At 36.3% G+C, this 23,022-nt stretch overlaps 1 protein-coding gene and 1 long non-coding RNA gene across 7 annotated transcripts in view; both read right to left on the bottom strand.

Annotated features, from left to right (window-relative positions):
* The window catches only part of MKLN1 (muskelin 1), a 396,930-nt gene that overhangs the window by 34,583 nt on the left and 339,325 nt on the right, over positions 1-23,022 (bottom strand). For 4 of the 6 annotated variants that reach the window (XR_007723900.1, XM_050782495.1, XM_050782494.1 and 1 more), the window contains 4 exons: positions 11,343-11,490; positions 9,996-10,110; positions 8,286-8,425; positions 3,216-3,318 (listed from right to left, as the gene is read on the bottom strand). Coding sequence is in view for 5 of the 6 variants with exons in the window: in XM_050782495.1 (XP_050638452.1) it covers positions 3,216-3,318; positions 8,286-8,425; positions 9,996-10,110; positions 11,343-11,490 (506 nt within the window). In the remaining variant the exon portion in view is untranslated. Of the gene's footprint in view, positions 1-3,205; positions 3,319-8,285; positions 8,426-9,995; positions 10,111-11,342; positions 11,491-23,022 lie in introns of all 6 variants that reach the window. The other 2 variants (XM_050782498.1, XM_050782499.1) reach the window with 1 other exon arrangement.
* LOC126949733 (uncharacterized) lies at positions 3,326-5,519 on the bottom strand. Its single transcript, XR_007723954.1, has 3 exons — positions 5,378-5,519; positions 5,103-5,302; positions 3,326-5,002 (listed from the first exon to the last, which is right to left on the bottom strand). It is a non-coding gene; the product is annotated as an uncharacterized LOC126949733 (long non-coding RNA).

A 23,022-nucleotide genomic window follows, 5' to 3' on the forward strand; every position in this document is an offset into this window, starting at 1 on the left:
ATTTAAACTCCTGAATGCCAGTCAGGAGTCCCCACAAACCAGCTCCCCCAAGAACATTCTCACCTCAGTTGATAGTAACTCCATCCTTCCAGTTTTTCAAGCCAAAAACTTTAGAGTCATTTCTTTCAAACACTAGATCTAATCTATCATAAAATTCTGTTGGTTCTATCTTTAAAATATATTGAGAATCTGCTCTATTTTACTTCTCACTGTTCTATCATTATTTTGGTCCGAGCTTCAGTAACTCCTTGTGGCCCAGGCTGGAGTGCTGTGGCACGGTCTCGGCTCACTGCAACCTCCACCTCCCGGGTTCAAGTGGCTCTCCTGCCTCAACCTCCCCATTAGCTGGGATTACAGGCACCTGCCACCATGCCCGGCTAATTTTTTGTATTTGTAGTAGAGATGGGGTTTGACCATGTTGGCCAAGCTGGTCTTGAACTCCTGATCTCAGGTGATCCACCCACCTCAGCCTCCCAAAGTGCTAGGATTATAGGCTGAACCACTGTGCCTGGTCCAATACTTACTCAGTTCTAATGTGCTATATAATTTGCTTCTTTAATGTTTATTGTCTTTCTCTACTAAGATGTAAGCACCTCCTGGGCAGGGATCTTGTTTGGTTTGCTGATATAGCTCCTCTGCCTAGAATGCCTGAACTATTATCGGGAATCGATACACATCTGTTAAATGAATGACACCAGTACTCTGGAAACTCTGCAGAAGTGTAATGAATACAAAATGTGTTATTGTAGCTGAAAACTTATTCTCATTCCTTCTCTATTACAGAAGTCTTCTCTGAAAGTGGTATAATTGACTTAGGCATCCTTTTCTCAAGCCTTTTCTAGAAAAAAATATATTTTTTATAAGATTTATTATAAGTTCATCACCAATTCAGAACCCATGTTCTGAAGACTGGAGGAAGCAAAGAACATTTTTTTGTTATATAGTTGATAGTTGTCAATGTCCTGACAACAGGCACAATGATGATGATCATAACAACCGTGAAAAAAAAAAATCTAAAAAACACTTTTCGTGTTTTGAGACTTAAATGAGAAAGTCATTTAATAACATGAAATTTTTGTAAAACATACAAACAGAACAAAAACAAGTTACTATAGGAAATGAAGAGCAGTAAGGCCCTTCTGGAATGATTTCCTACAATGAAAGTGAAGATCTACATGCCTCACTGACAAATATCATCAGTATACATGTGAACTGTCACCAGAGAATTTCTTCCCCACAAATGGACTGTTGGATATAAAACATTTTAAAAGTCAAATCTGTTCACACATTAAAACAAAATAATAGTATTACAGACCAGTTATTCTCAATGTCAGGAATGTTTTCTGTTTTCTGTTCTTTAAGAGCAGACAGAAGAGAATCTTAGTGTGAGGGCATTGTTTTAAAAAGTGGGGTGATTCTGATGCCAACATACACACATACACACACACACACACACACATACATATACTACCATTTCTTTCTAACTTCTACTAGGGTTCACCAACTCTTGCTAGATTAAGCTTTTATGAAATGGAATGGAAGCTGGTGGCATACAAACTCCTAAGTTGTTACTACTTTAAAAAGAAGAAAAAGAGAAACCAGCTACCAAAATTTTAAAAATGGCTTAAATGAACTTGAGATACCTCCCTGTCCTGTTTTTTTCCCATCAGTTTAACTTTAAGAACAAACTGTCTTGTTTTCTTTGGCCTAGTTGCAGCTCACACAGCTGAAATTATTTACTTTGAAATATTTTGTTTTGGCTTCAAAAAATAAGGAAAAAATGATTGTTCCCAGTTACAGCCATTTTACACAGAATATGGAGAAAACACAAGGAAATCTATGCATAACTCTCAAATGTATGGCCTAACAAAATTAACATTAACGGACTCTTCACAACTAAGTACACTTATAAGTCATAAAAGATTAAATCAAATATATTCTGCCACTTGGCAAAACTATAATTATTTCTCCTATTTCCACAGTATCATCAATTGACTGAAGACAAACATATTCTGCCACTTGGCAAAACTACAATTATTTCTCCTATTTGCACAGTATCATGAACTGACTGAAGACTCAAGGAAAGACAATTAACTGTCCTCCTTCATGGGGGTTCTAAAGTATGTTCTGCAGATTCTCTACCTAGTGAAGGGCTGTAATCAATATCGAGAGACTTAGGACTTAATTTTATAGTACGAAACTATGAAAGAGTATCTCTTTGTTATGGTGCTGAAGGCACGGAACCTCTGTTGCTTGAAAGTACAATAAACCTGGAGCCTGAAAGTGATTCGACATTAAATCTGACACCTGTGTCAATGCTCAAGCATGCCGGGCACAGCTTGATACTGCTATTACAAAGCCAAAGCAAGGCAGCAGCTAACAGGGAAAGAGACCTAAGGGTCAAAACTATATATAATCAGCACAAATTCTGTGAGTGGAAGGCAAATGCACTGCAGTTCAGATATTGCTAGATGAACAAGGACAGCTGGCAAAAGGAAAAAATGACAAAAAGAATCTCAGATATTAGCGGAAAGAGAGCGTATGAAACCACAAAAATCACTGCAGGCATATTCACACACCATGGATAAGCAAACATGTTCTTAAGGATATAAAATCTTTAGAAACAGTTGTTTCTATCCCAATGTTATGTAACAAAAAACTGAAAAGTAATCATTGGCTAACTGATTTCTCAATCTTAGCAACTAGGAATGAATGAAATTAGTAGCCTATAGACAAACTATACTGCTACAACATTCACATAACTAAATATTAAGGCACCAAGGATTCTAACTCCCACCAATCTCTCTTCATTTTCTTCCTAAGCAACAGGGGATTTTTCTTTCCTCTCTTGGGGGATCTAAACTATCAACAGAAAAGTTTATATTGAACCATTATGTAATCCTTAAGTAAAATAATCATGGGACTATGGACAAAGTAAAAATTTCTATTTGCTTTCCAAAACACAAAACTAAGTTAAAACTTTATACCCGATAATCCTTTTCTGAATGGACCAAGGGTTTTTGGTGACTTGAATCTTATCACATGAAAACATGCCTATTCAATTTTTATTTCACCGGCTCTGTGACATTTTAAAGATTATTGATGTCATCATATTTTCTTCATTTTCCTTTACACACTCAAGAGCAAAATCATTAAATATGTTAGGAAGACATTTAAAAATGCAACTTCTGAAATTTATTACCACCTTTCTTTACCTCTTTTGTCTCTTCTGGGTCTGAATGATCCACAGTTATATAAAGATCATTTTGCAAGTATTTCAGAGCACTAAGGGGATCCATTTGGGCCTTTTCTTCAAACCTAGAAAATGTAAACAAGAATAATTATCTGGAGTTATGACAAAGTATCAGAAATGTCTTTCAGACCTGGAATAAAATACACTGTTACACTGTGTATGAGTTGTTCTAGATATCTAGAAAATGTCAGTTTAGGAATCCAGAAGTAACAATACTGCCATGTAGACAGTGTAGGCGTGGAGTTCTTGGAAATGTAATGGTAATGCCAGGTGGTCACAGGCAGCTGTGGTGCTAGAGACTGGGTAGGAGCATTTCCTACTCTTCTCTTAAAACTACAAGGTAGGACTAAACCAGCTACCAAACAAAGTGAATATGCTACATATTTTATAAAACAGAACTTCAAAAAATCCCAATGTGCTTCATCCAAAACGAGTAGACATAAAAATAAAAACACTTGCTTAGATTTGTATGTTTTCTAATGGAGATGCTTAACAGACACCTTGGAAACTGAAATAAGCAGGGTATCTTTAAATGAGTATCATTAACACTGATTACTTTTAATGAGATTATGTCCATGTCTCAGTCAGTAAAAACAACTGCAGCAACCACTTCTCAAGCATTTGTAATATGCTAGACATTGTAATGAGTATTTTACATGTACCACTTCATCTATCCTCACAATAATGCTATGATGATGATCTATTTTATCACCGTTTATCACAAAAAACATGAAAATAGCGTGCTGTGGCTCATGCCTGTAATCCCAACACTTTGCGAGGTCAAGGTGGGTGGACGGCTTGAGCCCAGGAGTTTGAAATCAGCTTGGCCATCATGGCAAAACCCCATCTCTGCAAAAATCAGCCAGGTGTGATGGCACGTGCCTACAGTCCCAGCTACTCGAGAGTCTAAGGTGGGAGGATTGCTTGAGCCTGGGGGTGCAGTTAGCCATGATCGTACCACTGCACTCCAGCCTGGATGACAGAGTGAGATCCTGTCTCAAAAAAAAAAAAAACAAAAAAACCCCAAAATGAAAAACTGAGGTGCAGAGAATGAATCTGGATGAGCTCTCCTAAACAACAAAAAACTGTATGTATCTATATATCTATTTGAAAAAGATAACGTCTCTGTTATATCATAATTACATATAGATTTATTTCTAATAAGTTGGCATGCTTTTCAAAATATACAGACAAGGAAAAGAGGAATTTCCTTTGAGTAGGAATGGCTATGAAGAGCCTTTCACGATGGCATTCAGGTTGATGGCATCCTCGGTGACAGGGTATCTGTACTTCAGGCAGGGGCAAAGACTAGCAAAATATTACAGCTCTCTTGTACCAGGCAGTACCGTAAGAGTGACAGCCAGGCTTACAGCCTTCAGATGAGAGTCCTTTAGGTAAAGACCATGTTACTCTACCATCTTGTCCACAACAGATTAGATTAGACCAAGGTTTTGGTACCCACGCTTTGATTAGCAGTTTATAAAGTGGTTTGGCAGAATTCTTCCTAATAGGGACACTCTCCCCAGGAAATGCTTTCTAAGAAGATTCTTTCTCTTGGATAATCTGAATGTGAGACATATAAGGACATGTAAAGAGCAGACAGAAATAGAGAAGGCAGTAAACAGAAGCCATGAGATGGCAGATTCTGTCCATCCGTCCATCTACCTATCTATCTATCTGTCTATGCTTCTATCTATGCCTCTATCTATCTATCTATCTATCTATCTATCTATCTATCTATCTGTCTGTCTGTCTGTCTGTCTGTCTGTCTGTCTATGCTTCTATCTATGCCTCTATCTATCTATCTATCTATCTATCTATCTATCTATCTATCTATCTATCTATCTACCTACCTACCTACCTACCTACCTATCTATCCATCTATCTATGCCTCTATCTATCTATCTATCTATCTATCTATCTATCTATCTATCTATCTATCTATCTATCTACCTACCTACCTACCTACCTACCTATCCATCTATCTATCTATGCCTCTATCTATCTATCTATCTATCTATCTATCTATCTATCTATCTATCTATCTATCTATCTATGCTCTATCTATCTATCTATCTATCTATCTATCTATCTATCTATCTATCTATCTATCTATCTATCTACCTACCTACCTACCTACCTACCTACCTACTTACCTACCTACCTACCTATCCATCTATCTATCTATACCTCTATCTATCTATCTATCTATCTATCTATCTATCTATCTATCTATCTATCTATCTATCTACCTACCTACCTACCTACCTATATCCATCTATCTATCTATGCCTCTATCTATCTATCTATCTATCTATCTAGGCCACGAGGTTGGGAGAAAGTCAGCAGTAGTCAGTAGAACAGGACAAGCAGATGGAGAAAGAAGCAGACAGAAGTACCAGGAAAAGCTACAGTAGCACCCAGCTACTAGAATTTTTCCAGTATCCTAAACAATTCTCCATCCAGTTTCACTGTTCAAATGCTGACAAGGTGCCTTAATTCCCTGAATAATCTAATAATAAATTCTTTTTCAGCTGAGGTATCCAAAGCATGGCATTATCCTTTACAACCTGAAATAACCTAACCAACACACACATACAATCCCATATCCAGTAAAGAGATCAGCTTCCTGAAAGTTATGTTTTCCACCTTCATTTTCTGAGCTATTTTTGGCTAGCAAGAACTTATCACAGACTTGTGTCTATAGCCTAGAATCGTATTTTAATCAACAGTTCTGCCCTGTTTCTAAGTGAATAGAAATTAATCCTATCACAATTTTTTTTGCCCATTTCTACCCACAAATCATCATCAAGTTTGGAAACCTGAATGTCATATGAAAAAATAACAGTGGTATTTTATTTATTACATCACATGACATCAGTAAGAACAAGGAGATACTTCCTTGGCACACAATATACTTCTTTCTCTCCTTCTAAATTTATATTCTAACTAAACAGAAAAATTGTTTTCCATTAAGAACAACAACAAAAATAAGCCAGTCTAGCAGTTAGTACAAGCTTCCATATTAAAAAAAGAAATCTGCATAATATTTGAAAAAGGCAATTTTTGTGTTCTACCCAATTCATAGACACAAACTTCTATCTATTCTGTCTATAATGTAGCGATGTCCCTCAAATTCTTGAATTTACCTAACAGCTTGGTAGAGAAAAAGGTCTAAAATAAGCCTTTTATTGTCAGTTTGAATTGGCAGTTGACAAGATTCTCAAGATGCCCTGAGTCATCCTTGACTGCTCTCTTTCTCTCATACCCATATCAAATCCATCAGGAAATTCTATTGGCACAATCTCCAAAGCTTATCCAGAATGTTAAGGTGCCTTCTTGATCTCTTGTGGAATGTCTCTTCCTCTGCCTGTCCTTCAAATGGTGGTGGTCCTCAGAGAATACCCAGCAACCCTTCACTCTTCTTGCTCACCCCGAGCAAGCTCCTTCTCCCCGTGACTCACAACTGTAATGTCAGGCCAAGTCTTTTCACCAAATGTTCAGATGGCCTCCACTTGCATGTCTTACAGACTTCTCAAACCTAAAGTGCCCCAAACTGAAATAATCTTTTCCAACACATAAACCTGTTGTTTCTGAAGAATTCCCCACCCGAGGGAAAGCAGCCACGAGTTTTACCCAGTTCTTCTGGAAGAAAATACAGAATGATTTTTATAAAATATAAGCCTGAATGTGTTACTCCCCTACTTAAAATCTTTCAATCTCCCCTAAGAGTAAAAGCTGAAGGCCCCTTACAAGCTGTCCCTTTCCTAGTCCCTTCAACCTCATTTCTTATCACAATCACCTCACTCATTCCACTTCCACCACGCTTCTTCTCAATTCACTCCTCAAATTATTCAGGCATTTTTTTAACCTCAGAGCCTTGACTATTACCTGTCTAGAATACTCCCCACCCCACCAGACAGCTACATGATTCAGTCCCTCTTGTCCCTTAAGTTTCTATTCAAATGCCATCTTCACTGTGCAGTCTATCCTGATATTATTTAAAACTACATTCCCACCTCCCTCACCTGTATAAACAATAACTCAATCTGTTTCTTTTCATAGTACTTACCATCTAACATGTAATATAAATTCCTTATTATGTTTACTGTTAATCTGCCTTCTTAAGAATGGAAACTTGAGGGCAGAGTTTTGTTCATTTTCTTCATTGATACATATGTATATATGACAGTTAAGCGGTGAGCTCTGGAATCAGAATGCTCAGGCTCAAGTCCTGGCTCTGCCACATAATAATATAGAGGGTCTAGCATAAAGTAATTGCCAGGCTGGTCTTCAACTTCTGGCCTTAGGCAATCCTCTTACCTCTGCCTCCCAAAGTGCTGGGATTATAAGCATGAGCCACTGCACCTGACCCTAAAGCAAATTTTTATTACCATGTAACACTACAGTAACCAAAAGGACAGAAACCCTTTTCTGCATTTTTTAGTAATTTATTACCTTCTAGGCTAAAAAGCAAACATGACTCAGGGTGGGGGAGGGTGTGTGTGTGTGAATGTATATGTATATATGAAAATGCTTGATTAAATGATTTTGCAATTAAATAATAAAGGTGATATAAAGCCACAAGCCTATTTTGAAATTGTATTGTGAAACATCAAATTAGGAAGATATAGTATAGTCAACTATATCATCACATTCACTGTTAAGAGAGTTATCAAGAGCTCAGGCACGTGCCATTAAGCTAGAACTGATCTAATTTGTAGTTAGCTTTGAGTTACTTTGATGTAGGCATGTCACCTTCACAGAAATTATTTTCCATTTTTTAACAGTTGCAAAATTTCACTTGTTCTGTTTTTATAAATTTTTAGCATCAATATCTATATTTTGTATCTTCCTTTGAAAAAGGAAAGCAAAAATAAGTAGAACAGGGCATTTACAAAATTCATGATCTTCGTAGTATTTACAGTGTCATTATTAAATGTGCCAAGAGAAAGTTCTATCTCCAAAGCTAGGTAATACCAACAACAGCTGATAATGTTAATTAAATGTTTTCAGTGAATTATTTTCATACCTGTGTTTTCTTATGAGGTACTTGCAATGCCTCAGTAAATAATCTTTTGAAGGTCTACACAACTTCAGTGACCAGAAGTCATCTAATCTCATCTTTGGAGAGCAAGATTTTCCTGGATTCCCACCAAATAAATAATGAACCTATAATAAGCAAAATAAGCCAGACTTTAAAAAATGCATGCATACCCAAGATATTTTAGTAGCAGTGCATAATAGGTTAACTTACTGAGCCTATTTAAATAAAAAATTAAAAATTATATTGCATTTTTACCAAAATCTTCTCTCGATTTTTCTCGTTTCTATTTTACTTTAAAGCACCATGGCTACTTAAAAAAACCGCATGTATGCTAAAATGAGTTATGTTACCACAATTACAATGATAGTGGAAGGCATGAAACAAAAACAATGATAGGAAGAAGCTAATCCATGATATTATTTGCTGAGGACAACAAATAATGGGGATAAAATTAATCAACATATTGATCATATAACAAATATCTTAAAAATTCTGACATAAATGCTCAATCACTAAAAGTTAACAGTCAAGTCAACAGGTCAACTAGAAACTTTAAAAAATTTTAACATCTTAATTTTGCTTTAACTGAAATGCCAAATATTAAATGGCACATATAATTTGTGAAATAACATTAAAAAATTATTCCATAATTCAATACCAAAAATGAAATGCAAAAGGAATTTATGATTTCACTATTACATTAATCAGAGTTATCTGTTCCTCAGATAACTTTGGAAGATAAAACAGTGAAGAAACAGAATCACTTTCATAAGTGGTAGAAGTGAGAGTATAACTGCCTAAATTTATTGCATTTGAATGTTTTTCTGTACTTATGCAAAAGCATTTAAATATTTAAGTATTTTAATTACAATTAGTGTATAAATTTATTAAATTTAAATTAAAATATTTCCTAAAATGTTAAAAACATTTATATTCATTGGTGTTTATATAATAGAGTAATTATCCCTATCCTATAGATGGAAATTCATTTACTCCTTAAATTGAGAGGTTATAAAAGAAAGGGCTTTTACTCACTCCCATGGTAGCTTTTACGTAAAGGTCTCAAAGTATATCATGTAGAATTTAAATAATCATCCGTGGCTTAACAGAAAGAATTGGTCTCTGTCAGTAATTTACTATATAATCTAAGTCCGATCACTAAAGTACATGGTTAAGTTTAAGGGAGAAATAAAGAAATAACTCTCAACACTATGACACTAAAAATTCACAACACAAGACCATTTCACAAGGCTGATTTAAAAGATATATCACTAGTATATCAGGAAAATTAAGATAAAAAGACTTCTTACACAATGGGAAAATCTAAAACCAAAAACCATGTTATATCACAGAACAAGGTACCTGAATGCTGACAACTGTACATCTTTTACTTGGATATTCACATTGTAGAAACAATAGGCTATGTCATATCTCTAGAGCTATACAGCTAAAAAGCTGCCACTGACTATTTCCAAAAAAGGAAAAGTACCAAGAATTACAGACTATGTAAAAATGCTTATTCTCTTAAGGAATTTTAGGGAGAAGTGATATTGAGTGTTTAATATTCTATTGAATGTCTACTATGTATTTTAACTTTTTACTCAAATCCAATTTAAAACAATCAGAAAGATATATTTGGGGATTAATTCAGACAGTAGGCCATGGAAAGTTTACAGGTCAATGTAGTTAGGATACCTTGTGTAGCTCATCGTATACAAGCTGATGGGCAAACCTTGGACATGGTTCTTCTTCCTGAAGACTTTTAGTTGGATTATCCTTTGCAGCTTGATCATTCTTATAGACACAAGACCTGCAAGACACTGCTTTTAAGGCATTCTACCTTAGAGAATTAGCAGCAAAGATAATACAACTGTAGCAAGTAAATTAATTGCATGTCTAACTACTAACAAAAAATTTTAGAAATATGTTCACATCAAATATTAAAGTTCTAGTTACTCAGGCTGGGCGTGGTGGCTCACGCCTGTAATCCCAGCACTTTGGGAGGCTGAGGTGGGTGGATCACGAGGTCAGGGCTTTGAGACCAGCCTGACCAACATGGTGAAACCCCATCTCCACTAAAAATACAAAAATTAGCTGGGCGTGGTGGCGGGCACCTGTAATCCCAGCTACTCAGGAGGCTGAGGCAGGAGAATTGCTTGAACCCGGGAGGTGGAGGTTGCAGTGAGCCGAGATTGCGCCACTGCACTCCAGTCTGGGCGACAAAGCGAGACTCCATCTCAAAAAAAAAAAAAAGGTTCTAGTTACTCATAAAACACTCTGAATTTGTTAGAACTGAGTTCTGAAGTTCTTTTCATGTCCATTAAATAGCTCACGTATCCTATTTGTTATGAAATACAAACAGCACACATGAAAGCTCAAACTAAAGAAAGAGACGCTATCTTATGTATGTACAATAAAAAGATGTACAGTATACACTGCTGTCATTTGACTGTAAATAAATGTCCTACTTAGAAAACAATAAATTCCTTAGCTGCAGAGCACTACTCTCCATTATGAAAGGAGAAGTTCTCTGAAGTGCTTCTGTTCTGTACAATATTCACTTATGGAGCAATCACAGAATGTCAGAGCTGGATCCCTGTTTTCCCAAAGCAAAATGTGCAGCACCAGTTCTGTGGGATGCTCTATGACACAAAAGTCATGGTTTGGAAATGCTAAGTAATACTGTCCCCTCCCTGCTATAGTCAAGCCTCTTAGTTTTATGAAAACTAAGATCTGGGAACATTAAAAAAAAAAGCATTGTTCTCAAGTTCACACAGAACTAGACTAGAAGAGAACAGAACCTAGACTAAAATACAGTTCTCTTGAGTCCCAGACCAGGAACCATCTACTACTTGAAAAACACAGAGGTAAAATCCATTCACTGAACATCACTGTATACACAGGTACTGATACTAATTTTTTGTATTGACTTTTAAATGTACAATGTCACAAATTAACATAAGACTCTTTCTTCTTTTGAATAAACCAACAACCTCAAATAACTGCTACATTGGGATTGCAGCAGATACAAGCGTTCCTTACCAACTATTCCTCACAATGTCATAAATCCAGAATGAATTTCTAACATTTTCTTCCCTCTTTTCCTTATCTTTGCTGAGTCCAGATAAGACATGTATTTCATTCAGTTCTGGATCGATAGTTGCTCTCTGTGTAAATCCTGTCATTGGAACTACAAATTAAAGAAAAAAAAAGATGAAAATACTCACTTTAGATAGTTTAGTATTTACTTTCTTAATTCTTTCTTTCTTTGTTTATTTTTATTTATTTATTTATTTTGAGACGGAGTTTTGCTCTTGCTGCCCAAGCTGGAGAGCAATGGCGCCATCTCGGCTCCCTGCAACCTCTGTCTCCCGGGTTCTCCTGCCTCAGCCTCCCGAGTAGCTGGAACTACAGGCATGCACCACCACGGCTGGCTAATTTTGGATTTTTAGTAGCGATGGGGTATCTCCATGTTGGTCAGGCTGGTCTCGAACTCCCGACCTCTGGTGATCTGCCTGCCTCGGCCTCCCAAAGTGCTGGGATTATAGGTGTGAGCCACTGTGCTTGGCCTATTTTTTTTTTTTTTTTTTTTTTAAGAGACAGAGTTTCACTCTATTGCCCAAGCTGAAGTACACTGGCACAACCATGACTCACTGCAGGCTAGAACTCCTGGGCTCAAAGGATCCTCCTGCCTCAGCCTCCCAAGTAGCTGGGACTACAGGCATGCACCACCACACCCAGGTAATTTTTGGATTTTTTATAGAGATGGGGTCTTGCTACGTTGCCCAGGCTGGTCTCAAACTCCTGGCCTTAAGCAATATTCCTGCCTCATCCTCCCAAAATGCTGGTGTTACAGGCATAAGCCACCACACCCCGCCCCTACTAGTTTCTCTTGAAAATATCAATACACCTTTATTCTGCTCTATGTGTCCACATACTTAACTTCTAACACACTACATAACTTTTTAATTAAACAATAAACAATTATATATTGCCTTCTCCTTACTCTATGAGCTCCACAAGCAAAGAGGCCGTTTTGCTCACTATTTTGTTCCCAGTATCTAGAAAAGTGCCTGGAATATAACAATTACTAAATGATTTGTGGAAAGACTAAAGGAATGTCAATTGCCAGCTACAGGGAAAAAAGAAGCAGAAAGAGGTATGCAATATAATCATTTTTACATAAGGAAGGAAAGGATATACTTTAATTAACTGATTTATTATCTGGGACAGTTCTAATTTGATAGTAGAGATTAAATATTTAAATCTTGACCTGGGGAAAAAAATTTGACAAAAGGTAAAGCACAGAGTTGCTTAATAAGGTCAGAGTCATTGAAAATATCTGTTCATAACATACAATAACTTCCAAAAAATAAAATTTAATATTCTGGGCCAGGTACAGTGGCTCATGCATGCCATATCAGTGCTTTGGGAGGCCAAAGTGGGAGGATCACATGAGGCCATGAGCTCAAGACCAGACTAGGTAACACAATGAGACCTTGTCTCTATAAAAATTAAAAATCAGCCAAGTGTGGTGGTGTGCACATGTAGTCCTAGCTATCTGGGAGGCTGAGGTGGGAGGATCCCTTGAGCCCAGAGTTGGAAATTGCAGTGAGCTATTATCGTGCCATTGGACTCTAGCCTGGGTGACAGAGTAAGACTCTGCCTCTAAAGCAAATAAATAAATAAATAAATATTCTGGGGTATAATATGCCATTTTGTTTTCCTGAGTGGCTTAAACTCCCCAAAGTTAATAATGCTGTATTCTTCTAAGAAGCCTATTAAATAAATGATCATTCTGCATTATCCAATAATCTATAAAACACTGATATGGCATATGCCAAATTTTCTTATTTTTATTTGAAAATATTATTTGAAATACAATTCCATATATATAAAGTACATATTATGAACTCAGCTACTTCACAAATAATTGTCATGATCTAAAACAATGTCATTGTTTTAACATTTCTTTTACCCATGAACAATTATCATATGCTCAAAAAGCTAAACAAGTATCAGACTGAAGTGAAATATTTATGTCAACCTAGAATACTATGTATGGCAGGAGATGCCAGCCATATTGATCTTGGTCTTCTTTATCTGCTTTAGTGGGACCAAATAATCCAGTATTTATTTTTTCCCAATCTACCTTAAATTCATGTGTCATTTTACATTCTTATTTGATAAATTTGGGACATTTTAAGGACTATCCAAATGCATTCCACAGTAACTATATTATAAAATTACACACACACACACAACATATAATTTGTATACACACATACACGATATTTATATGTATACACAAACATATATCAACCTGATCTTAATAACAGCCTACGCACTCATAACACAGTCTTTTGTGTATGTAAAGTCTGGTACAGTCGAACGTCCATATCCCTGGGTTCTGTGTTCAAGGATTCAAACCACTACAAATTTAAAATATTAAAAAAAAAAAAAAAACCCAAACAAAAAACAAAACCTATAAATGGCTGCATCTGTATTGAAGATGTACACACTTTTTTCTTGTCATTATTCCTTATGACAACTATTTACATAGCATTTACACTGTATCAGGTATAAGTAACCTAGAAATGACTTAAAGTATAGGAGGGGATGTGCATAGGTTACACCATATCACGGACTTGAGCATCTGAGGATTCTGGTATCCAAGGGAGGTCCTGGAACCAGTCCCTCAAGGATGCCACGGGACAACTGCCTTTTCTTAATAAGGCATGGTAAACTTTCAGAGGCGATGTGCTCAGGTTCTGACCTCTATTCCTCAGATAACTTTGGAAGATAAAACAGTGAAGAACTGGAATTACTTTCATAAGTGGTAGAAGTGAAGAGTATAACTGCCTAAATTTATTGCACTTTAATTTCTTTAGATAACTTTGGAAGATAAAACAGTGTAGAACTGGAATTACTTTCATAAGTGGTAGAAGTGAAGGATATAACTGCCTAAATTTATTGTATTTAAATTTCTTTATTCTATTTTGTCTTAATAGTGAGTCTTTGAATTAAAAATTTAATAACATGGCTTGGCAAACTATGGCTTGATGTGGCCTGCTCAGGGTAAAATCAGGCAATGTCCATTCATTTACATGTTGTCTACAGCTGTTTTCACCTACAATAATCACCAGAGCCTATAACTCACCGGAGATAAAAGATGGAAAACTTCCAAATAAGTCATCGAATACAAAGAGGAGAAGTAGATTGTGAGGAAGACTTCCGTGGAGAGCTTCTAATAAGGACATAGGGGCCTGAATAAGAATGACAGCAGAGCTTAAAGTAATTCCTAATCTTTACTTTGTTAATCATACAGGTTCCCAACTGTGTGCCTATTCTCAGCTTATGCATTCTGTTTTTTTTTTTTTTTTTTTTTTTTTTTGAGACGGAGTCTGGCTCTGTCACCCAGGCTGGAGGCAGTGGCGCGATCTCGGCTCACTGCAAGCTCCGCCTCCCGGGTTCCCCCCATTCTCCTGCCTCAGCCTCCCGAGTAGCTGGGACTACAGGCGCCCGCCACCTCGCCCGGCTAGTTTTTTGTATTTTTTAGTAGAGACGGGGTTTCACCGTGTTAGCCAGGATGGTCTCAATCTCCTGACCTCGTGATCCGCCCGTCTCGGCCTCCCAAAGTGCTGGGATTACAGGCTTGAGCCACCGCGCCCGGCCAGCTTATGCATTCTGTAAGAAAGCTTGGTTGACAGTATGTGCTGCGCACTTGTACAAGACCTTGATCAGTGTCTCATTTATGAGAGAAGCCTACTGGAAAAAGAGACCTATACATTGTAAAAGAAACCACTGTTAACTATCTTTCTTAATTGATACAGTCCTTTATTCATAAATGTTAAAGTTTAGACATGAATTATAGACATACGAGGAAAAAAATCAACAGTGCAAAAGAGAGGGACCTAGATGAACAAATAGAACAACTGGGAAAAGACAAATCACAGAAAAGAAAATAACTCGGGGGCGGGGGGGAACCCATCAGTATCCTTGAAGAGATTAAAGAGAATATTCCATGTGCAAAACAAGAATAAGCTACCATAAAAAGGAGAAGGGACTATGAAAAGATACTAAAAAGTAAAACTATGACCAAAAACTTCAAACGACAGAATGAAAATACAGACATAGTTAGAAACAAAGTCAGTGGTCTCTAGATAAAACTGATAAATCATCAGAATAAAGAGCAAAAAGATAGAAATGATGAGGGAAAAGTTAAAGGACACAGAGGATATATCCATCGAAGTCAAATTATCTGAAAAAAAGACCAGAAGGAAAGAAGAAATAATGTAGAAGAAAAAATAAAAAAAGTTTCCCTGAACTGGGTGTCCGGTTTGAAAGAGCCCACTGCAAGCTAGGCATGTTTAATTTAAAAAGATGGTGCACACATACATCTATATCTATGTTTAATTTTTTAAAAAAAGATGATATACAGATGTACATCTCTACCTTAATACGAAACGTTAAAACTCCAGGAAAAGAAAAATTCTAAAAGCTTCCAAAGAAGGAAACAGCAGATTACTATATACAGAGGAATAAAAATCAAACTAACATGAGATCTTGTCAGGGGCTCAGAACACAATACACTCTGGCATGCTAAGTACTTTGAACTAAAGGACACTGGAAGGCCTCAGAACAGCTTCAGTACCAAGTTCTCTCTCACTTCTTTTGCCCTCCTGCCTCTCTTCCCTCATTCTCCCTAGAAGTGAGTTCATCAAATCAGAATTCCTCTTCCCCAAGGTGGGTCATAAAAACTAGAACCTCTTTTTCCCAAAGTCAGCCTAGACTTTCAAATTCTAAAAACTTGAATTACTGATCCAACTTTCCTCTGCCTTTCTGTCTAGGAGCTGGCCATAAAGAAATTCTGTGACCCACCCTTGTCTGATGGTAGGTCCTAAGACCCTTCTCTAGCAGGGTCCTGCCCCATACCCAGGAGGAAGAAATGCTACACAGAGGGGCCAAGAAGAATCCAGACAGGCCTTGATGGGTTTCCCCACCTCAGTCTATCTGCATTAAATCATAGCCATTTACCAAATCACATTGCTAACCAGCTGTTCATTCTTCATTAAATCTCAGCATAAAAATGGACAGTTTTCCCTGTATCTTCGGGTCATTTCTTCTGAAGGCTCACACACCACATGAAACTTTGATTAAATCAATTTGTTATGCTTTCTCGTTAACCTGTCTTTTAATTATAGGCATGTCAACCATGACTCTTATAAGGGATGAGGAAAAGTATCACAACTCTTTTGGCCCCTACAACTTATCAGTAACAATGAATGCTAGAATACAATGGAAAAACAACTTTAAAATTCTGAGAAATATAAAAAGATACGGAACCAACCTTCCATTTCCAGTTAAACTAGCAATCTTAACGAGGGCAAAATAAGGGAATTTAAGTTCATACATATGACTAGATATATACAAAAAACAAAACAAAAGAAAAACAAAAAAACTTCTTTAAGGAGATACTCCAACAAAACAGAAAAAGGAATCCAAGAAAGAAGATGACATGAGATATAAGAGACGGTGGAACTGATATATGACACGGGAAAGGAAAGTTAGAAAGAAAATCAAGATCCATTAACTCTTGAGCCTTGTATATGACATTTTAGTGTTAACAATATAGAAGAGTTTCTTCTCTATATTCTAACCACAATACCTGAATTTATATAGTGTCCCATTTTCCCCTTCCGCCATGGTTCCATGACCTAGAATATTGGTCCTAGTGTTTTTCTTCAGGCAACAAAAAATTTTGATCACCATTTATCACATACTTCTAGCATTTCCTAGATTCAGTTTTCACTGAGTCCTGCTCCCAGATGGGTTTCTATTGTGGGTCTCTATATGGCAAATGTGCTAAGGTAAATATGCCTGAGAATATTTTATGTCACCCTCACATCTCAAAGTTAGGAAGATTTAAATTTCTTGGTTCAAAGTTGTTTTTCTTGGCTGCTTTTAAATTTTATCCTTTTTTCTCATTCCACATTGCTGTTCAACTGTCACACGTCTATGTTCTTGTTCCCTTATAGGTCATCTGCTTTTTCTCTCTGAAATCTTTCAGCATTTTCTCTCTGCTAATCTTAATTCTACTTTAATCTGCTTATGTATGTGCTTTCCCTTATTTGTTCTATTTGGTACACTATGAGTTCTTTTGCCTATCTGAAGTCTTTCATCATTTTTGAATTTTAGGAAATGTATCTCCATTATTTCTACAATTATTTCACCTACTTTTTTTTGGAGACAGAGTTTCACTCTTGTTGCCCAGGCTGGAGTGCAGTGGCACAATCTCAGCTCACTGCAACCTCCGCCCGTGGGTTTAAGTGATTCTCTTACCTCAGCCTCCCAAGTAGCTGGGATTACAGGCATGCACCACCAAGCCTGGCTAATTTTTGCATTTTTAGTAGAGACAGTGTTTCAATATGTTGGTCAGGCTGATCTTGAACTCCTGACCTCAGGTGATCCACCCATCTTGGCCTCCCAAAGTGCTGGGATTACAGGTGTGAGCCCCCGTGCCTGGGCTTAAATTTTTATTTTTCTTTTCTTCTGGAATTCCTTTTAAGATGTTGGTACTTGTACAATTCTCTATCTTTCTTAGTTTTTCTATTCTATTTTCTATTTCTTTATCTTTTTTCCCTGCTTTTTCCTGGGAGAGTGCTCTAATCTTCCAATTGATTAATTCATTCATACCATCCTACTTATATTTATTGTAGTCTTCATTTTAATTATATTTTTCATATCTACTATTTCCATATGGTTCTGTTTTTATAATGTTTGGATCTTATTTCATATTACTAGTGTGTTCCCTTATATCTTCAAGTATATTCATCATGCTTATTTTAAATTCTTGGTTCACCTGTTGTTGTTGGTTTTTTTTTGAGATGGAGTTTTGCTCTTGTTGCCCAGGCTGGAGTACAATGACACAGTCTCAGCTGACTGCAACTCCCGCCTCCTGGGTTCTGGGTTCAAGCGATTCTCCTGTCTCAGCCTCCCGAGTGGCTGGGGACTACAGGCACATGCCACTGCGCCTGGCTAATTTTGTATTTTTAGTAGAGACGGGGTTTCTCTATGTTGGTCAGGGTGGTCTCAAACTCCTGACCTCAGGTGATCCACCTGCCTCGGCCTCCAAAAGTGCCGGTATTGCAGGCATTAGCCACCATGCCTGGCCATTCATCTGTTTTAATAATTCTGCTTTACATCATGTATGTCTTTTTTGTTTTTTAAGACAGTTGTAGTCCTCAACTGTCTAGTTATGTCAGCATGCAAGGTAATGTTTTTCAGGGAATCAGTTCTTCTTTCCGATAAGATATACTAGACAGGACTCAAAGGCCAGGCCTTAACTGGCATCAGTACTGGTAGAGATTAAGGAAAATAGAGAGGAAAAGTCGTAGGGTTGTGAACCATAGGCACAAAGAATCAGAATCATTTCCATATATGATCACACCCCTATGCAACAGTTTCGTACCTTTAAACCCTTCAGAGGAAGTAGAAGGCAGTCTCCCTCGACAAAGGGAGGAGAGAAGAAGAAATGAACTATTGAGAACAGATGGTCAGTCCACATGTTTTCATCAACTTTGAACTCCAGCAGGGTTTCTGCACTGCCATAATGTTTGCCCACGGAATTCTGACACTAGTGGGATAGGCTACCGCTGCTAATTTCTATAGTGAAAGGGTAAAAATTAACTGAAGGTTGATCTGGGGGAGAGAGAGCCTTCAGTCTCATTTAAGGAGTTTCTGGAATCCACCTGCTCTCAATTTTATTTCTCTGGAGTTGATTCTGGGGAAGGGAATCAGCAGCCTGTGTCAGTTTGCTACTTTGGCAGAAGTACTTTTCATTTTATAGCATTCTATGTTATTTGAGTTTTGCTTTATTGATCATGTGAATTCCATTACTTTTATAATAATTATAATTTAAAAAAATGAAAGCTGGTTAAATAAAAATGGCAGTATCAGAAAACAAAAAGACCTAAAGGCCAAAACCAAGAAAGCAGCTTTCATTCTAATATGGCAAAACTATTAATACAGTTTTCTGTACTGATTTTCCTTGCAAGATGAAAACAAGGCTATCTTTTCCATTTTTAACAGTTTCTTTTCTTTTTTCTTTTTTTTTTGTTTTGAGGCAGGGTCTCACTCTGTCACTCAGGCTGGAATGCAATAATGTGAATTCAGTTCACTGCAACTTCTGCCTCCCAGGTTCCAGCAATTCTTCTGCCTCAGTCTCCTGAGTAGGTAAGACAATGGCCATGCATCACCATGCCAGGCTAACTTTTGTATTTTTAGTAGAGCTGGGGTTTCACTATGTTGGCCAGGCTGATCTTGAACTCCTAACCTCAGGTGATTTGCCCACCTCGGCCTCCCAAACTGCTGGGATTACAGGCGTGAGCCACCAAGCCCGACCAATTTAACAGTTTCTAATGGGTATAGTTGGGGGAGGAGGGAAGGACAAAAGATCTGCAACATATATGATTTTAAAAACTTTAAGATTCAACTGCTAAAAAGCTCAACTGAATGCCAGGACCTTAACCAGTCTTTCACCTTAACCAGTTTAGAAACTGACTCACAAAGAAAAATTAATCAAGCAGATCAGTAAATGTTAATCATTAACATATTTTGAAAGAACATTTATCTGAAAGAAAATAAGAATGATACAACAATCATCACTGCCAACTCGTTATTTTTAGAATTGTTTTAGGAAGTTACAATGATAATCCTTCAACTCTATTTCTTCTTTAACATCTTTAAAACTCAAAATAGAACAGCTAAAGGGGAAGTAAAAAAATTTTATCTATATGTCTGAATCACATCTTTTCTCTTCCTTCCTTGGTTTATCCTCTAAGCAAATGGGAGAGATTGTCAGAGTATTTAACATAAAGAAACCCTGTGGGAGGGGGGATAAAAAGAAGTTAACAAACATTTTCGAAGTCCTTTGAATTCCTGAGTAAGATATGTTATTGCATTAACTTATGAATTAATCTCAACTCTATTTTTGCTTCATGGTCCAGTGCACATACTCATTACTGATTTGCTAAGACAAAGGAAAAGAACAATCTTCAGAGCTGTCACAGAAATACAGAATCTAATAAAAAACAGCTTTCCATGAATTCACTATATATTAGGGTATTTTCAGCTCCAAGTAACAGAAAACATAACTAACAGATTAATTAGCTCATGTAACAAAATTTTGCAAGTAGCTCCAAGATTGTTTCAGAGTTCAACCAAATCATGGTGCTAGGTTAACTTTCGGCAATTTTCTTGGCCTTCTCATTTTTGAAACTTGCCAGTACCAGCTCTAAGCATCACATCCTTATATGGAGCACCCAAAGCAGGGAGGGAAAGAATTCTTTCAGCATCTCTCTATTGCCATCAGGGAAGACATTTTTGTCAAATGTCCTCCAGTAGACTTTATGTCTCACTGGCCAGAACTGTGTCACATGGGAGGAATGTAAACTGAAATAATTTGCCAAAGGATAATAATGACTGGTTTACACTAACAATGATTCACCATTCATCCCCTGGGGTTAGGCAACTTGCCATTACACAAAATTATGGTTTGGTTAACAGAAGAAAGAGCCAATGACTCTTGGGTAAGCAAACAACAGTGTCTGTCACATCCTTCTCTTTGAAAGTTGGGACATTTTAAAGGTTGGATGGGGACCTATTAAGCACTAGCAGCAACTTCAGTTCAGAACTAACTTCTATTACTAGCTTTTGACACTCAACAATATTTACTGATTTATCTCAGCTGTATTAAGCTACAAAAAACCTGAACTCATTGAATGGACCAACCAATTTATTTACTGGTGGACAATCAAATAAATAAAAATCAAATAAATTGATGGTCAATCTATCTCCAGATTTTTTCTCCTTGCATGCAATACTATGATAAATATCTCTGTATAGTTTATTTTTTGTGGATGTATAAAAGTATATGAGTAGGAAAAGTTCCTGGGTTTTGTAAAATGCTTAGTCAAAAAAACATATTTTTTGCATTTTAACAGATAATGATAAAGTACTGTTTAAAAAAAAAAAAAAAAAAAAACAGGCTGAACCAAATACATTTCAACCAGAATGTAAGATACCTGCTTCCTCATGGCCATACCAACATTCACTGAGTGTGATCTTTTAATTTACACTTAAAAGTTATGAATAAAGCTGAGCATCTGTATATGTGTAAATTTACTGGCAATATGAATTATTTTTTCTTTAAAGTATCTATTCATATCATTTGTCATTGTTCTACTAGAGGATTATCCACCTTTTATTGGTTTATAAGAGTCTTTTGTTCATTGTAGGAACTAAGCTTTGTCTTCATTGCTAGCTTGTCATTATTTGATATTTTAACAATTTTTTATATTTTTTAATTTTGCAAAAATCAAACATTCTTTTTCTTTACGATTTCTGGGTTCTGGGTTTTGTGGCATGTTTAGAAAGGTCTTCTCTTAATCCTAGATTATTAAAAACAATTGGAATTATAATTTTATTTCTTAAGTATGAAACCTAAGTTCACCTAGACTTTTCTTTGATATACAAAAGTCAAGTAGGGATCCAGATTTTCCCATTCATTCATATTTTATTTATTTATTTATTTATTCATTCATTCATTCATTTATTTACTTACTTACTTATTTAAAGAGAAAGAATCTTGCTGTTGCCCAGGCTGGAGTCAGATTTTCCTTTTTTAAAAATACTGCCAAGTCTTAAGCAATGTCTCCATGTCATATATTGTTTAATCTATTCTTCGTCTCTGACTGGAAATGCCAACTTTACCATATACTAAATTCTCATATGCATTGGGGACATTTTTATACTATCTGTTCTATTTCATCCCATTAATCTGTACCAAACTGTAGCTTTATAAATAACTGGTAGTGCCAGTACTACTTCATTAACTTTCATTTTCAAAATTGTTGTTAGTGTTCTTGCATGTTGGTTTTTAGGTGTGAACTTAATAATTCTCATTTACTGTCAAGTAACCTAAATTTCATATCTAAAAATACAAAATACTTTTGTAAAATTGTAACTAGCAAAAACACCCCTGGGAGAGTGGAAGGGGGAAATTAGGGAAAGTTATTATTACCAATAATTTTGACAGGGAAAAAAGTAGATACTCTACTAAAAAAGTAGATACACCAAATACAAAAGATACTAAACTGACAGCAGTGAAGCCTAGTTATGTTGAAAATAAGCGCTACCATTTTCTAGTTCAGTAACTAATCTATGTATAAAAGTATATGAGTAGGAAAAGTTCCTGGGTTTTGTAAAATGCTTAGTCAAAAAAACATATTTTTTGTATTTTAACAGATAATGATAAAGTACTGTTAAAAAAAAAAAAAAAAAAAAAAAAAAGGCTGAACCAAATACATTTTAACCAGAATGTAAGATACCTGCTTATGACAGCTAATGACAGCAAATCATTAGCTTCAAAATCTTCTCTGTGTTGCTGGTTTGGCTTTACTCATTTAATTGGTAAAAGTATAAAAGGATCAGAAACATAAGGAGTTATGACTATACTAATTTTTAAAAATGTCAGTAAGCACAATAAGCACATTCCTAGGGCCGAAATGAAAATCAGTATGATTTTGCTTTTAAGGTTTTCATAAAAATTTATTTATAGATAAATCAAGTTCTGTAGACATAACTCACATAGTCCTCATATCTTAGTTTCACAGCCTGATAACAGCAGAAGGGAATGAAATTTAATTTTCAAAATTTTGGA

The sequence above is a fragment of the Macaca thibetana genome, chromosome 3, assembly GCF_024542745.1.
Source record: "Macaca thibetana thibetana isolate TM-01 chromosome 3, ASM2454274v1, whole genome shotgun sequence".
Classification (NCBI taxonomy): Eukaryota; Metazoa; Chordata; class Mammalia; order Primates; family Cercopithecidae; genus Macaca; species Macaca thibetana.